At 41.6% G+C, this 18604-nt stretch overlaps 1 protein-coding gene across 1 annotated transcript; it reads right to left on the bottom strand.

Annotated features, from left to right (window-relative positions):
- Positions 1 to 8254: 8254 nt before the first annotated feature.
- Positions 8255 to 16936, bottom strand: LOC306988168 (E3 ubiquitin-protein ligase TRIM39-like). The gene is made up of 6 exons (XM_079592971.1): positions 16365 to 16936; positions 16065 to 16160; positions 15630 to 15860; positions 15458 to 15480; positions 15264 to 15382; positions 8255 to 8904 (listed from the first exon to the last, which is right to left on the bottom strand). The coding sequence occupies exons 1-6, from the start codon at positions 16764 to 16766 to the stop codon at positions 8405 to 8407; spliced, it is 1371 nt and encodes a 456-aa protein (XP_079449097.1). The 5' UTR covers positions 16767 to 16936; the 3' UTR covers positions 8255 to 8404.
- Positions 16937 to 18604: the final 1668 nt, after the last annotated feature.

The raw sequence follows: 18604 nt of genomic DNA, 5'->3' as shown, positions 1-18604 counted from the left end.
GAAGAGGCCATGCCTCTCGTGGAATGTGCTCTGATGCCCAAAGGGCATTCCAAGCCTCTAGATGCGTAGGCTAGCGCAATGGCGTCCACTACCCATCGAGATAGACTCTGTTTCGTTGCGGCTCGTCCCTTGGAGCGCCCGCTGAACGAAACAAAGAGCTGCTCCGTCTGTCGAAAAACAGCGGAGCGGGACACGTAAGCTCTTAATGCCCTGACCGGGCAAAGGGAGCTATTTCCGTCCTCTGAGGCCGGCATGGCCGACAGGGAGATGACCTGAGCCCTGAACGGTGTGTTGAGGGACTTAGGCACGTACCCATGCTTCGGTTTCAATACGACTATAGAGTCGTTTGGCCCGAACTCCATACAAGAAGCTCTCACTGAGAGCGCTTGCAAGTCTCCCACACGCTTCACTGAAGCGAGAGCCAAAAGAAACACGGTCTTGAGAGACAGGTGTTTCATGTCAACTGAGTGAATAGGCTCGAAAGGGGCCCCTTTCATAGCGTTCAACACTGTAGAAAGGTCCCAAACGGGGACTGAAGGAGGCCTTGGAGGGTTTAACCTCCTGGCGCCTCTCAGGAAGCGGACCACCAGGTCGTTCCTGCCTAGTGAACGGCCAAGCGTTGGATTAACGAACGCTGATATGGCAGCCACATAGACTTTGAGCGTCGATGTGGTTCTTCCCTTATCCAATAGCTCTTGCAAGAAGGAGAGAATCTCCGGTTCTCCACACTGAAGTGGTGACAGACCTTGATCTGAACACCATCCAGAGAACACCGACCATTTGGAAGCGTAGAGCCGTCTAGTAGACGGAGCCCTAGCTTGTTCGATCGTGTCTAACACTCCTCTTGGGAGGTTAGCGGGTACCCGTTTATGGCCCATACGTGTAGGGACCAAAGCTCGGGGTGAGGATGCAGAATCGAGCCCTTGGCCTGTGAGAGGAGGTCTCTCCTCACTGGAATCGGCCACGGGGCAGTACTTTTCAGTCGCATCAAAGCTGGGAACCAGGTCTGATTCGTCCAGAATGGAGCAACTAGCAGTACTGAGCATCCGCTCTCCTTGATACGCTCCAGCACTTGAGGCAGGAGTGAGACAGGAGGAAAAGCATAGAGCGGGCGGCGGGGCCAGACTCTGGCCAGCGCGTTCGCGCTCTTCGAAAAGAATTCTGGGCAATGAGCGTTTTCCTGGTTTGCAAACAGGTCTATTTCCGCTCTGCCGAACGCTTTCCACAGCAGACGCACTGTCTGTGTGTGTAGGGACCACTCTCCCGTAGGAACGTTGTTCCGTGAGAGTCTGTCCGGGCCTACGTTCAAGTGACCTGGCACGTGCATTGCTCTTAACGAGCGCAGGTTGTGCTGGGCCCACACCAGTATGCGTTCCGCTAACCTGAATAGGTTCCGGGATCTCACGCCACCCTGGCGGTTTATGTAGGCTACTACCGACATGTTGTCCGAGCGGACCAGGACGTGGTGTCCTTTTATCCGGGGACAGAAGCGCCTCAGCGCAAAGTCCACTGCCATCATTTCCAGGCAGTTTATGTGCGGTAGTTCGGCTCGCTCTGACCACTGGCCAAAGAGCGGACTGCCGTCGAGCAGTGCTCCCCAGCCTGAGGTGGACGCGTCCGTGGACACCACCTTCAGGCTCGAGGAAGTCCCCAGGCTTACACCTGACCGGTACCAGTCTGACGCTCTCCATGGTGTCAGGGCTGAAATGCATTCCTGAGTGACCTTGAGGCGATAACGACCGTGTAACCATGCTCGGCGCGGTACGCGCGCTCTCAACCAGAACTGTAGTGGGCGCATGCGCAGCAGGCCCAACTGCAGCACTGTTGAGGCTGAGGCCATGAGGCCCAGCATTTTCTGAAATCCCCTGAGTGGCACTATGTGGCCGCTGAGGAAGGATTTCGCCATTGCAGGGTATTTTGCCTGCGCTGTGATGACAGCTGTGCTGTCATAGACAGTGAGTTCAGATCCAGTCCTAAAAAGGAGATCCTTTGACTGGGAAACAGTGAACTTTTCTCCCAATTGACTCTCAGACCTAAGCACTCGAGGTGATCGAGAATTAGGGTCTTGTGGCGGATGCGTTCTGAAGGTGATTGAGCTAGAATCAGCCAATCGTCCAAATAATTCAGAATTCGAATGCCGCGGAGTCTCAGGGGTGCCAGCGCCGCGTCCATGCACACTGTAAATGTACGAGGTGCTAGAGACAGGCCGAATGGCAGGACTGTGTACTGATATGCCTGGCCCCCGAAGGCGAATCTCAAAAATCGCCTGTGACGTGACGCAATTTGTATGAAAATACGCGTCTTTCAGATCTATTGCCATAAACCAGTCTCCTCGGCGAATCTGCGCGAGGATAGCTCTGGTCGTGAGCATTCTGAACTTTCGCTTTGTCAGCGCTTTGTTCAGATGCCTGAGATCTAAAATGGGTCTGAGACCCCCGTCTTTTTTCGGTTCCAGAAAATATCTGCTGTACAGACCCCCTTCGCTCTGAGCTTGAGATAAAGGCTCTATGGCCCCTTTGCTCAATAGCTTCGCTATTTCGGCTCGAAGTAGATGTGCTACTTCTGTTTTCACCGTAGTTTCGACTTTCTCCGTGAAACGGGGAGGGCGTCGATGAAACTGTAGCGAATAGCCTCTTTTTATAGTCTCTAGCACCCATTCTGAGACCCCGGGAAGTCATTCCCATGCATCTGCACGTGTGACTAGGGGTTGAATGTAATCTGGGCCCTGGTCGCGAAATGGCGGCGACACGAGAGCAACCGTGTGCTGTGACATGGACGCCGTGGCGTGTGAGGCGGGGGGCATGTTTAACACAGTATGCATCCCGCGCGCGCTCAGCTCTCTGTGTCGAGAGAGAGCGCGCGGGACGAGTCCCGTAGGGCTCGTGATGTTTGTGAATAAACGTGGGCGCTTGGTGGCGGGCACATTTATAACACCGGGAACACTGTTTTTATGTACTGACTGACCGTTCGTTAGTTTCGTTTTTACAGAAAACCGCGGAACGTGCAGTGTGTAGTGGTTGTGGGCACTTGGCAGTGGGTCACGCTCACTACATGTAAAACACAATCGGCATGAGCCGATTTTATGTGTGCAGACCCTGTGTTGTTCAGGGCTGTGCTTGCACGGGTTGAAAAACCGGGCTCTGGTCGCGAAATGGCGGCGACACGAGAGCAGTCGTGTGCTGTAACATGGGCGCCATTGCAGCGTGATGCGGGGGCGCGCTTAATCGAGCGGGCAGCCCGCGCGCGCTCTCAGCTCTCTCAGCTGAAAGAGGGAGCGCGCGGTGCGAGCCCCGTACGGCTCGGCATGTTTGAGAATAAATGTGGGTGCGTGAACGCGGGTACATTTATAGCACTGGGAAGTACTGTCTATTAGAACTGACTGACCGTGCATAGGTTTCGTTTCATAGAAACCGTGTGACATGTAGCTTGTAGTGATTGTGGGCGCTTGAAAACGGGCACGCTCACTACATATAATGCACAATCGAAATGAGTCGATTTATGTGTGCAAGCCCTGTATTGTGCGGGGCTGTGCTTGTGTGTACAGATGGGCACTGGGTCGTGGGCATACAGTTACACACATTACATCATCGGCCATGGCCGGGACACCGTGTAGCACAGAGAGTACTGTCTATCAGAACCGACTGACCGTACATTCGTTTCGTTTTTACAGAAACCACGGGACATGCAGTGTGTAGTGATTGTGGGCACTGAAAAGCGGGCACGTTCACTAGCTTACATGTGAAGCACAACCGACACGAGTCGATTTTATGTGTGCAAGCCCTGTATTGTGTAGGGCTGTGCTTGTGTGTACGAATGGGCACTAGGTCGTGGGCATTACGGATACACACATTACACCATCGGCCGTGGCCGGGACACCAGTAAATACATTTTCAGATTTACCTGGGGCGTCGTGAAAACGGCGTCTGTGTGCAGGCAAACGGGCATTGATGCCGATTTGGTGACTGCAAAATACACTGGCACGGTCGCGAATGTTGGGACTGTGCGAGCGAGACATTTTAGTGAAATCCGGCCGCGGCGGGATTTTAACACTGTAGCTTTCCTCGAAGCAGAAATGCGCATCCTGGCTGAAAACGGGGCTTTCCGGGACTCCGCGATTTCTTCGTGAATTCAGGAAGAAAAAGGCATGGGTCGTGAGGACGGTAACGTACGTTCCTCTGCAGAAAAGCAGCCATCCAGCCGGTAAGCGCATCGATGCTGGTCTTTCTCCGTCGACGCTCACGAGCGGCGGGGGAGGGGAGATCCTCGGAGCTCGCCCATCCCTCGCTACCCGAAGCGAGGAGAGAACAGCAGTCGTCCTTCACAGACACGGCTTCATCTTCCTCATCCATGACGGACGCGGCGGCACACAGCGGCCCTTGTCCGTCGGTCAGAGAGTCCAGCGAAGCGGGCGGAGGAGCTAGCGGCAGCAGCGGCGAGCACCTCGTGGTGAAGGGAGGTTCCGGGCTCCGCTGAGCACGGCGCTTTTCACGGCGCGGCACTACAGCGGGCGGAAAAGGGTGCAGCTTCAGTAAATGAACGCCAGGCGAGTCCGCAGAGTCACCGTAGGCATCAAATCACAGTGATGGCAGCCGCCATCGACGAGAGCTGAAGCTGCGTGATACTCACAGGCAGGAAACACAAGCACGTGGTCCCCGTCGCTGAGCGGGGCTCTACACGAGCCACAGGAGGTGCGAGACATCTTGAAAAAGACGCTCGGCTCTTTTAGTGTGGAAAAACTGTGTGACGCGACGGCGAACACACACACAAAACACACACACATAATGTAAAGGATATTCCACGCCGGAGAAGCGCAGCAGGGAACGGCGGCTGAAGGCGGCGATGACCAGCGGCTTCAGGTAAGAGGCGCGTCCTGCTGAGGTGCTTGTATCCAAACGGCTGTGGCGGCTCGAATCCAATCCAACGATGCGTGCAGCTTCGTGAATTTAAGAAAATCGGCGTGTTAGACAGCTATGCTCGTATTTATAGGCCTAGGCCACGCCTGTTTGGGCGGGAGGTGACGCAGAAGGGCGCGAAGCGTCCTCATTGGTCAGCGTCCTGGCCTCGCATAGGCTGTGCTTTTCTGGCAGAGCAGCCAATGGGTGAGCTGTATTGCTCCGCCTAGGTTGTATGCTTCAGAAAAGCGTTTTACAATATTACAAAATTAAGGATTAATTTTTGGCTTCAATCTCGACAAAGAAATATCTTTCCCGTAGCGTTCTTCGACGCAGTACGAGAGAACTCTACGTAAGAGAACTGGACATTTTCACATTCCCGGAAGCAACACTGAATATTTGGAGAACGTTCTTAACAAAAGTCTGTTATCTGGGTCATTAAGGTCAAACTGCAATCCTGACTCCTGGTCTTCTGTTTGTGCTATATGGTAAGGTGTTATCTTTCGATTTCAATCTTTGTGTCCATATAGTACAAGGTGCCATATCAAATGTTTAATTATTAAATGTATCTTATATTTGAATTTCTCAACATTCTTTTCACCACTGATAACGGGCTTTGGACTAAATTATGTCAGTGTTCCATTTTCTTTCAGTGTAGACAACACATTGAGTGACAGAACATCCTGATTTGTCATGCTATTTTTAAGACTATATTTGTCTGGATTCAGCACAACCCCACCTTTCAAATAAGCCATCATATGTGTTTCTATGATAACCCCTGGCAAAGCATCCACAAAGTAAATGAAAACATTCTGCATATATTCAATTTGTGCATTTCCGCTTATTTTAGGTAGGCCTATGTGTTTATGTCTCTATTTATTCCATACAACAGTATATATTTACATCCAGTCTTTTCTAGTAGTTAAAGTAAAGTTAAATGTCAAGTTGCAAAGCTCTCAGAGCTTGTGTGATTGATTGCTAGTTTATATGCCTCAACTCCCATACGGACAGGCTATATTTTAGTCCCTTTTTTGGGGTGTATAACAATATCTGTTAATATAACAATCTTAGCTTATAAACTCAGTAGACTATGGAGTGCCGCAAGGATCTGTGTTAGGCCCTCTGCTATTCTCAATATATATGCTGCCACTTGGTAATATTATAAGAAAACATGGAATTCATTTCAGCCTTTTTCCACCTTAGAAACATTGCTAAGCTACGTAACATGCTCTCTGTTTCTGATGCAGAAAAGTTAGTTCATGCATTCATGACCTCGAGACTAGATTACTGTAATGGTCTATTAGCTGGTTGTCCTGTATCCTCAATAAACAAGCTACAGTTAGTCAAAAATGCAGCCGCTAGAGTTCTTACTAGATCAAGAAAATATGATCATATAACACCAATTTTATCATCTCTACACTGGTTACCTATTAAGTTCCGTATCAATTACAAAGTATTGCTATTGACCTATAAAGCGTTTAGCTCCTGTGTATTTAATGGATCTTATATCTCCCTACAATCCATCGCGCTCTTTAAGATAACTAAATCTTAGTCATTCCAAGGATATCTAAGTCCACTCAAGGAGGGAGGGCGTTTTCGCATTTAGCTCCTAAACTCTGGAATGGGCTTCCGATTATTGTTCGTGGCTCAGACTCGCTGTCCCAGTTTAAAACTAGATTAAAGACGCATCTCTTTAGCAAAGCATTCACATAATGCTTACTTTTACACTGAAAAAAGTGCACATGGCTTGTCATTAGTTTAAATAACTTTTTATACTTGATCTGACTTAATAAATTCACTTTTCTGGCTTATACTTTGGACCAACCTAAAAAAATTGCTGTAATTTGTTACAGCTAAATGTATTAGTTTTTTTCAAGCTATATTTTTTATTTGGTTGAAACTTTAAAATGTAATTTAATATAAATGAAAATAGGTCTTTAACACAAATTTTTTTTTTACATTCAAACAAAGTTAAAATATTGTTTATTATAGAGACCATAAATCATTTTCTTACTTTGGTACACTAACATTTTTATTTAGGAAAAAACTACTTTTTACACAGCAAAATCCCCAGTGTTAAACACTGAAGCAGTGTTAAAGTTAATTAGATAATTAAGTGATTAATTGAGTTATGATTGAGCATTATTGAAGACACCTGATGATAAAAAGCAGAATCACTGAAGGAGAAAATCGTAATTGGTTTGGGCTCTTGACCCTTAAATCATTAACTTTAGATTTTGTTTAGCTGCTGTACGTGAGTTATAACAGTCAGTTGAACCAAGAGAATAGGTGATATGAAGGTATTGGTTGTGTTGTAACATTATTTCACAATCTTTTGACCAGAATCACTGAACTCATATAGAGCCCAATATACATCTAAGTTACATTTAGTTTATTGATTATAGCAGTACTATACTTGAAAAGTGTAATATTTTTAACTTTTACAATGTAATCCAATTAATTTCTTAAAACTTTTACACATACAAAACTATTTGTATCTTTTTTTCAAACACACACATCAAGAATCAGCCTGTGAATATCAACAATGGTGACAATAATAAAGCATTTTGCAGTGCATTCTGGATTCCACCAATCAAAACTTATTCATGGCTCCCATCATGCATTGCTGCATGAATCAATAATGAGCTTATGTTCAGAGGTGATTTGTTTGTCACCATTGTTGAGAGTCATACGCTAATCATTGATCTCTGTGTGGGCCTAGCTAGAATACTTTCAAGAAGTTTTTTTTTTTTTTGGTAGATTATATTATCATTTGGATTTAAAGGAGAACTTAGAAATGAACCTTTGGTCTAATTACACATTGTTACCTAGTCAACCGTTATCTGAGATTTGTTTTCATGATTATCGAATGTAAATAGTTTTATCTCTAAAAACAGTTTAGCCTATAACGCTAGTATATAGGGCATTGAGTAATGACAAATAAAATAGCTTGTTAATACCACTAACAAGGCTCAAAATAGCCACACACTAACACGGTAGCATAATGAGGGTCCCTACCTTCAAACCGAAGCATTGAGAACTTTGACAGTGTCCAGACAGTTTAATAAGAAGATATTTTATACATACAGTCAACTTCGCGTATACAGGCAGAAGCCATCTTTGAAAAACAGTCTCCGAATGCCGATCCAAAAAAACGCCGATCCAAATGCGCTGAACTGTGTAGAATCTCATATGGTGCCTGCTGGGTGAACACTAACAGATCTCTCAAGATCTCAACATTTTCACTCATTATCCAGCTTGACTTTATTTCTTGAATACAAAACTTCTTATTGAGAGGTTTAGTTATTGATGTCTTATTAGAAAAAAAGAGCACTCTCTTTATTTGGACTCTTGACCCTAATTTAAATAAACTTGTCCTTTGCTGCTTTAACTGTCTGTTTCTGAATATGTTGAGTTACATTTTACGAAAATTAGACTTTCACATACTAAATATAAACTGGCACAAGTCATTCATTGGCAGGATCAGATTATGTTTCAGTGATTTTCTGTTGTTACAGTTTAACTGGTAAAATCCTTAGACATTTAATTTCATCAATATTGCAGAAGAATGGAAAGAGTGTGTCAGTGAAGGTGGTTGTGAATGTGTGTAGATGTGTGTTAGTTACAGGATCAGAGAATAACAGCGTTCCACTGTCATAGTCCAGATAAACTCTCACACGATCAAGCTTCTCTTCAACAGGAATACCAGACCCAGACAGTCTGTACGGATCATACTGCACACTCCAGACATCAGAGTTAAAGAAATCACGTCCCTTCCTCTGATTTGATGCTGTAGTTACTCCAAGACTCCAGCATTCACTCTCTTTGACCTCCACATCCCAGCAGTGTGTTCCTGAGTTAAAACCCTCTGAACCCAGAACACACTCGTGAAAGTCAAATCTCTCTGGATTATCAGGAAGAGGTTGTTCGTCCCAGCTGTACGTCACACTGGTCAGATCATCAGACAGGACGAGACGTGTATGAGCCGAGTTTGGATCCAGAATCACAGGAGCTGATGAGACACAATCAACAGCTTTTGTTCTGTTGTCATATAATGCACACAGATTGTTATGCATTATGAAGCTCTAAAGGTGCATAGCGCAAGATTCTGAGTTTTTGCAGAACTACGCCACCTCTGGCGGCAAGCAAAACTGCAGCCAGAGATGTGCACGCTCATGGACCACACGCACACGCACGCTTGCACGAGCTGTTCATAACCAAAGGAGCATCAGCCGCAAATATTTTGTTTACAATCATAATGTCTTCAGAGGTAATAAAGTTATAAATCTGCAAGTCATTTGAAATATGTGAAAGGAAAGGCAATTGAGTAAATTACACACTTATGTGTGAGGGAAAAACGGGGATAGTAGAAAACTTCGTTTTTTATTTCCATCTATCTCCATGTTGAACTGTGTTATGTGTTTACTGTATCCACTTATGATTGTATTATTATGGAAACACATTGATGAACAATATAAGTTGTTACTTTGTAAAAGCTCAAAGCTACACAGTCGGTCAAAAAAGTACACTCAATTGTCTCAAGGTAATAAACAATTAAATGGCACTATACGTTACCATAAAAGCCAAAAGGCTAATCCGCCGAAGATTTGCGGGGGTTTAGCCTGTTTTATTGATCTGCTATGATCTTCTCATACGGAGAATGCCGGCGAATACACAAACCTGCCAGACATAGCTATGTGAGCGTGCCGTGAACGCGCATGACGTCACGCCTGTCATGAATTCACACCAAGCTGGAAATAGTCCTCAATAGTTTTCTTAACAGAACTTGCCAAGCGCTAACAACCGTGGCCATCCGGTATCTAACAACAACAATACCCAAGCCCGTAGCACCTCCTAGTGGAGAGTGGAGCTTACTGCAATAATCATTAAAATCACATCACAACGCCCAGTCTAAAATTCCGGCCCGAATCCCTCTTATTTATTTGACTTTACAGGATTATAGAGACAATCTCAGTGATCAGAGAAGGCCTCATTCAGCCCATCAGGCAATTGTTTAAGCATGTATGGGTTAGAAAACGGTATTTTTAACATGAAAAGTTGCTTAATGCACCGTTAAACTACGGCATCATTTAGACACACACAGACAGCAAGAATCAGCAAAAGAATCTTGACAATCAACAAAAAAAGATAACATCAAATATGATGAAAGACATTTAATGTATTTTATATTCAGTTGATTTAATTTTTTCTATTCTAATTGTTTCCGTTGCCTCCAGTGATTCTGCTTGTTAACAGCAGGTGTTCATCAGTATCTGAATTAACTACCTGTTTTTATTCACTTGGCCAAGTGGACTATATTAGTAAACTAATGTAAGGAATAGTGAATGAGGGTATAGGGTGTGACTTGGTATAGCCTCTGAGTGTCGACTATGAGGACTTTAATTCACAGTATTTTCCTGTAGCCTACACTGTTAGACCTTACCAGGCTTTTTTTACAGTAAAAATTACTGTTGTACAGTTCTTTACTGTAATCTAATTTACAGTATGCTACTATACAAATAATACATATGCACTGACTTAAAACTCAAGCTAAATAATTTAATTTGCATAAATCGACTGCACTGTAAACCCGAATAAGTTGGTAGAACTCAAAACATTTAAGGCAATCAATTGCCTCAAACTTTGAATTTCAGAACTTAAAAAATGTAAGTATGCAGAACTAGCAGATTTTTATTTTGTACTTAAACATTTCAAGTTAAGAACAATTAAAATGTATGAGTACATTAAGAACTACTGGTAATGCTGTTTGTGGAGTTGTTGCTGAGATCTTCACATGCAGATTTAATGTCTTCTTTTCTCTTCAGTGGATTTCATCTAAGGCGGCTAAAGTCAGTTGTAGTTCTTGTGTTTCTGCTTGTCTCTTTTTCTGTTCTCTTCTTTCCTTCAGTGATTCTGCGTGTTAACAGCTTATTAAGGCTGAAATGACTCCATATTTAATAGATTTTGTGGCTCAGATAATGTTTTGTTCTGTCCAGTTCTGGTTTATTTATTTGCTTATTGGCCGTTGTGACAGTGTATTTGGTAAACACATTTGCAGCAGCAAAGAAAGCTAAAGTGAAATGAGATTAGTTGATGATGGTTACTTGTTGATAGTTTTATAATCCTCATGAAACAACCTAATCCACTGAGGTTTTTATAATCTGACATTATGTTGTTCCACTAATATATTCACAGTACAAACCCTGAGATCCAGCAATATAACAATCGATTTAAATATTTTAACAAACATGAAATAAAAGAATTGGCTTATGCTGACCAGAGGTGGGTAATCCAGGGGCCAAAGAGTAAAAGTTCTGCTATATGTTCATTCCCCCCATAAACCCAGTAAGCTGATTTCACTAATTAGTTCTCTCTCCTGTCTGAATTAGCAAATCCAGGTGATTGGAACAAAATACTGAGGAGGACTTTTACTTTCTGAACCTGGACTTTACACCTCTGCATAGCAATGCCACATGTCAGCCAAAAATAAAGAAATAAACCAGAACTGGACCTTATCGTAGCCCAAAAAAATCTGTGTAGGCTATATTAAATACACTGTTAGACCTTACCGGGTTTTTTTACAGTAAAATACTGGCAACACTGTTGCCAGTAATTTACTGTTAATTGTACAGTTCTTTACTGTAATCTACAGTATTTTACTGTAATATACCGTTTGTTACTATAAAATGCACTAAATTAAAACTCGAGTTAAAACTAATTTCACTTGCAGAAACTGACTGCCATAATTGACCAACTGTCATTTAAATGTATTAACTAAAATGTGTAATGCATTAATAATGTGAGAAAAGAGTTAAGAACTTTCATTAGAAACCACTAAAAAACTTAAGTACAAAAAAAGATTTCCACTGGACCAGCAATTACAGTCACCGCCTGTTAAATAAAGCAACATGCAGCGCATCATCGATGTTTCTAGATCTTCTGCTGGACTGAAGCACAGGCTCTACTCTTCAGCTCAATGGTGACCCAAAAAACTACATTTTACAGTAAACTACTGGCAACAGTGTTGCCAGTATAAACCTGTTTTATAACTTACAGTTTATTACTGTTTAAATACTTTTCGTGGGTGTGTCTTTTTATCTTACTCTGTTAACCCTTTCACCCCCACAGGAAAATCCACACTACAAAGAGTAAAAAGTAACATTGACGCAGTGAGATAATTAAGTGAATATGTAAGTAATTGTTGAGCATTAGTGATGAACACCTGCTGTTAACAAGCAGAATCACTGAAGGAAAGAGGAACACAAGAACAGAAAATAGAGAAACACAAGAACTACAACTGACTTCCAGCCATAACACATTATTACACGTATTATTAACCAGTTTGACTTTATTTCTGTCATACATCTACAGAAGTTGTTATTGAGATGTTTAATTTAAAATGTTTGATTTGAAGTTACCATTATAGAGATCAGTGTTTGCTTTAGTTGGGTCGCTGATGCCATAACATGTTTTCTCTTGCTGCTTGAACTGTGTTTTTGCAAGTCACACTTGTGCACACACACAGTTTGTGAATGATTGTGGTTATATTCACTATCATGACAAAATCACTAAATAGCCTGTCCATTCACTAAGTAGTTAATTCTCACTCATACAGAGTTTTATTGTCAATCAAAAGTGTTATGTTACCATCACTGTGAAACAACAGCAACAATGACTAATTTATTTCTAACACAAGCATAACCTAAAACAACAGAGCTACACTGTCTTGTAGAAACACAGAGATATCACAAATTAGAACATGCATCTCAACAATGGTGGGAATATTTTGTTTAAATTTTTTATTCATGCAGCAGAGCATGCTGGGAGTTTTATACTATCCTGGTACCCAGCATGCATTGCGACATGAAACTTTTGATCATCACCATTTTTGAGATTCATACGCTGATTGTTGATGTCTGTGTGTGCCTGAGACAAACAGGAGATAATAAAATTTTAATGCACTATATGATTTAAAAATTATTCAGTTGACCTGATTAAAGAAATCTTGCTGGATTTCATGTTGTAGATTATCAGATATATGGTATTAAACCCATAAATTCATAGCTTACATACAAATAAGAACAAAAACTCATGAATGATTATGACATCATCACAAAACCATAAAAGGTAAACACCTGATCAACTTCCCTAGACTTTTTCTTGCTGTAGCAAATGAGCTTTATAAACTCACTGTTACAACAGCCAGAGAGAGAAGACTGGAAAAAGTTTTTAAGTCAAGGTACAAGAGACCAACTAAAGCAAATACTGATCTCCATCATGGTGACAACAAACTTTATTATTAACTAAATCCCTGTTCATTCTCAACAAGAACTTGAAATAAATAATGTTAAACTGGTTTCACACAGTGTGGCTGGAAGTCAGTTGTAGTTCTTGTGTTTCTCTTTTTTCTGTTCTTGTTTCTCTGTCCTTCAGTGATTCTGCTTATCAGGTGTTCATCAGTGTCTCAATTCACTCACTTCTTTTCATTCAAGTGGACTATATTAGTGAACTAATGTAGGGAATAGTGAATGAGGGTATAGGGTGTGATTAGGAACACAGCCTCTGAGTGTCGACTTTGAGCGCTGTTAATTCACAGTATATTCCTGTAGGTATATTCCTGTATATTACTGTTTTAATGGAAAATGGTATGATATTGTAAGAATGTGGGCTTTTTCTACAGTAAGGGCTAACAGTGTATGGATTAATTTCAGCCACAGCCTTAGATGAGAACTGAAGAGAAAATACATTAAATCTGTGAAGATCTCAGCAGAGGAGGAATAAACAACTCCACAAACAGCATTACCAGCTTCACTTATTACTAACCAGACTGACTTTATTTCTGTCAGACGTCTACAAAAGTTTTTTTGAGAATTAACAGAGGTTTAACTTTTATTTGAAGTCACCATAACAGTGATTAGTGTTTCCATTAGTTGGACTCTTGACTCATAATATATGTATATATATATATAGCTATAGCTACTGTGATAGCGTTTGGCCAACACATTTATAGTAGCAAAGAAAGCTGAAGTGAAATGAGATCAGGTGATGATGGTTTTATAATCATCATGAAAGAGACTCACTGGCATTCACTGATGTACTTATAATTTAACAATTATGTTGTCAGATTAATATTTTATCACAAAACAAACCCTTTTCTACTGCAGCATAAGACCCAGTAATATTAATAATAAGTTAAAAGACTTAAACAAACATGAGCATGAAATAGTCAGATCTTGATGACACACACAGACATCAACAATCAGCGTATGAATCTCAACAATGGTGACAATCAATAGTACTTTGCTGCAATGCATGCTGGGTACCAGCATAGTACAAAACTCCCAGCATGCATTGCAACATGAATAAACGATGCAGCTGAATTGTCCTATAATTGTGTTTAATTCTAAATATTTGCTTTTATTTTTTTGCTGTTGGTTTTGTTGTGAATTAGCAGCTTTTCAGTGATGTTCTGAATTAATCAGTTTATCTAAAAACTGTATTTGTGATTGCCACCATTGTTGAGATTCATGTGCTGATTGTTGATATCAGTGTGTGTCTATCTCGGTAAATGTTGTATTTCAGGTTTTTATAAAAGATTTAAACTGATTGTTATATGGCTGGATCTCATGCTGCAGTAACACAGGATTTGTGATGTGAATATATTAGTGGAACAACATAATTGTTGATCATAAAAACCTCAGTGACTGATGGTCACATCAGGAAACATCATCACCTGATCTCATTTCACTTTAGCTTTCTTTGCTATTGCAAATTGTGTTTGCCAAACACACTATCACAGTAGCCATAAAATAGCAGAAATAAAATTAAGAGTTAAGAACCCAACTAATGGAAACACTAATCACTGTTATGGTGACTTCAAATGAAACAGAGTTAAACCTCTGTTAATTTACAATAAAAACTTTTGTAGACATCTGACAGAAATAAAGTCAGTCTGGTTAGTAATAAGTGAAGCTGGTAATGCTGTTTGTGGAGTTGTTTGTTCCTCCTCTGCTGAGATCTTCACAGATTTAATGTCTTCTTTTCTCTTCAGTTGATTTCATCGAAGGCTGTGGCTGAAATTACACCATACTTGATATACACTTTTTTTTTTTTTGCTACGATAAGGTCTAGATCTGGTTTATTTCTTTACTCTTGGCTGACATGTGGCATTGCTATGCAGAGGTGTAAAATCCAGTTTCAGAAAGTAAAAGTCCTCCTCAGTATTTTGTTCCAATCACCTGGATTTGCTAATTCAGACAGGAGAGAGAACTAATTAGTGAAATCAGCTGACTGAGTTTATGGGGGGAATGAACATATAGCAGAACTTTTACTCGTTGGCCCCTGGATTACCCACCTCTGTTAAAAACTCACTGTTTTGGAGGATGTCCTGCATCTTCTTCCAGACTCTAAGCGGCAGGTTGCCCAAGTATTGTGGCACATGAATCATAGCTCCAGAAGCCATCTGTGGATCCGGCTGTGAGATCTGGACTCTGGAAGAACATTCAGGAGTCAGAACTGCAGTGGATCAGATCCAGAGAGACCAGAGACACCAGCAGATCACTCACCTTTCCATTGAGACTGAAAACCCCTGCAGAACAAACACACTATTTATCATCAACAACTCAATAATCAATCAATCAATCAATCAATCAATCAATCAATCAATCAATCAATCAATCAATCAATCAATCAATCAATCAATCAATCAATCTATCTATCAATGCTGTGGAATCAGACCTTCAGAAAGCAGACGTCATTGGCTTTCATCATCTCTTCCATGTCTTTGATTGTGTGTGAAAGATCTGAGATGTGTGTGTTCATCTCCTCCAGCTTCTCCTTCATCATCTGCTTCTTCTGCTCCTCTTCCTCCCTCAGTGCAGTGATTGTAGCTTCTTCTTCATCTCTGAGGAACTGACGAAGCTTCTTAAACTGCCGTTTAATCTGACGCTCTGTGTGCTCAGCTTGAGACTGAAATCACATCACATTCACTTCAATAATCTCAAAGATGCAACTGATTCTGGAGCAGCGTGAAGAGTGAGTGGGGAAATGTGGTATATTTAACCATTAACTTCTCAGTCAATAAAGAAACATGTAATTATGTCAAAAACAGGTCAGCTTTTCTAATCCTTGTACATATAAAAAAATCAATAATTTTGATATATAAATCCTCACCTTGATGTGTCGAACTGTTTTCTCAAACTCTTCTTTAATGTTTTCATTGTGTTGAAGTTTCTCTTGTAAGGACTTCAGTGCTGTATTGAACTCCTCCTGGAATTTAAAGAGAAAATCTATAAGATACCAGAGATTTTTGTAATGTGATCTGTAATTAATCCATCCATCCATCCAACGCAAGGACAGGTAGAACGTGCAAACTTCACACACACTGGCTCAACTGAAACTGGAACTGGGACCTTCTTGCCTTGACGCGACAATGCTACCCACTGAGCAGCCCTATATTTAAATCCGTCTTACCTTATATAATGGAACAACTTCACTGATGGATCTGAATATGTGATTGTCGTGTTTCTGTGAGTTAATACACACTAAACACACAGGCTGTTTGTCCTCCAGACAGAAGAGTTTGAGTTTCTCACTGTGTAAACTGCAGATCTCCTCAGATCCTGATGAACGCTTCTCATTTCTCTCCTTAAGGAACGACTCGCACAAGTTCTTTAACACACGATTACATGGAGGATCATCTCTTGAGGATCTTCTCCTGCACACAGGACACTCCTGAGTTTCCTTGATTCTCCAGAACTGTTGAAGACACTCTTTACAGAAACTGTGACTACATGATAAAACAACAGGATCGTTGAAGATTTCACAACACACGGTACAAGAAAGCTCTTCTGCGGATACATGTAGTGAAGCCATTTTCAGTGTTTGAGCTCCAGAAATCTGAACTTGACTTTAACTTTCTGAATTATGTTTTTTGAATATTAATAACCACGAGAATCTCCAAGAAACAAACTTAAAAAAAAAAACTTCTTCAAACATTTTCTCTTCATTCTTCATTGATCATTAGCTTTGTGTCACTAGAGAAGGGCGTCAGTTTGACAGAATGGAGAAATAACAAGTCAGTCTCTTCCTGGTAAGTGTTGAAAGAGGCTGGAGTTTATGATCACCTTTCGGTGTGTTTAAACAAGTCAGGCAGGAACAGGTATACTTATCTGACTGTTATCAGTTTGTAGCAGAGGTGTATAGTCCAGGGGTCAGAAAGTAGAAGTCCTGCCATAGTTTATTCCACCCATAAACTCAGTCAGCTGATTTCACTAATAAGTTCTCTCTCCTGTCTGAATTAGCAGGTGATTGGAACAAAATACTGAGGAGGAGGACTTTTGCTTTCTGAACCTGGACTTTACACCTCTGGCCACATGTCAGCCAAGAGCAAAGAAATATACCAGATCTGGACCTTATCTGAGCCACAAAACCTGTGTATATTAAATATGGAGTAATTTCAGCCACAGCCTTAGATGAAATCAACTGAAGAGAAAAGAAGACATTAAATCTGTGAGGATCTCAGCAGAGGAGGAATAAACAACTCCACAAACAGCATTACCAGCTTCACTTATTACTAACCAGACTGACTTTATTTCTGTCAGACGTCTACAAAAGTTTTATTGAGAGTTAACAGAAGTTTAACTCTGTGTTTCATAACCATAACAGTGATTAGTGTTTCCATTAGTTGGACTCTTAAATAAATGCCTCAGCACGAGGACCGTTGCTGTTCGTGCTCTACAGAAGATATCATTAGGAAGCATGGCATTAGTTTCCACTGTTATGCTGTTGATACTCAGCTTTATATTACTTCATGCCCTGACGAATCTTTCCAATTCACAAAATTAACGGAATGCATAGCTGATATAAAAAACGAAATGACTAGTAATTTCCTACTACTTCATTCTGAAAAAACAAAGATTTGAATTATAGGACAAAAACTTGATCACGTAATAACCTAGAATACTGTCTAACACTTGATGGCTGCTCTGTTAAGTTTTCGTCGTCGGTTAGGAACCTGGGTGTGCTCTTTGATACCAATCTTTCATTTGAAAGTCACACATAACACATTATAGACTTCTATAATTATATGTTAGGCTGCGTAGATTAGGTCAGTCAGAACCAGGAACACTTCCCATATATTATTATGTATTTGTTACATCATAAGAAGGATGGCGTCTACGCTAATATTAGTCTCTCTGTTTATCCCGAGGTTTACCGCAGTCTGCCGGATCCAGGCCGTATCCGGATCTGATGAAGGACCTGCGCCTGGACACGACGACAACACAGTCCTGAAGTGTCAACTAGTCTCTCCCCTGTGAAGGCCTCCCTCCCTTCACTTCACCTCTGTACAGATAAAACGTTGTCAGGATAATTCCGATTCATGCTACACGAAAGCGAAAAATAAATCTGTATTATACATTTTTAAGGCCAGACAAGTAGTTTGTTGAGGGTTGGTTTGTAAAGAAGGACTACACGCCTGCACACATTAAAATGTGCATACCTAAATACTAAACATGTGATGCGCGTGTGCATACCGTCATCGTTCTCACAGGTTTGCGCAGAGATAAAATTTTTCAAGGCTTGCACCTTAGAACCTATTTCATGGTTTGCGTTCTCGAGACACCAGGCACTGTCTTGTGCAGATGAACGGCCTGAACACATTAAGGCCGTGTGTCCACCAAAGCGTTTTTTAACGTGGCTGGCGTGTTTTT

Source organism: Phoxinus phoxinus (genome assembly GCF_949152265.1).
Source record: "Phoxinus phoxinus genome assembly, chromosome: 1".
NCBI classification, from domain to species: domain Eukaryota; kingdom Metazoa; phylum Chordata; class Actinopteri; order Cypriniformes; family Leuciscidae; genus Phoxinus; species Phoxinus phoxinus.
The sequence above is the reverse complement of the archived record's forward strand: the minus strand, read 5'-3'. Positions and strand labels throughout refer to the sequence as shown.

Coding starts and splice junctions, on each gene's coding strand:
- LOC306988168 (XM_079592971.1), bottom strand. CDS start 16,766: ATGGCTTCACTACATGTATCCGCAGAAGAGCTTTCTTGTACCGTGTGT. Junction 16,161..16,364: donor AAGTTGTTCCATTATATAAG/GTAAGACGGATT, acceptor TTTAAATTCCAG/GAGGAGTTCAATACAGCACT. Junction 15,861..16,064: donor AAACAGTTCGACACATCAAG/GTGAGGATTTAT, acceptor ATGTGATTTCAG/TCTCAAGCTGAGCACACAGA.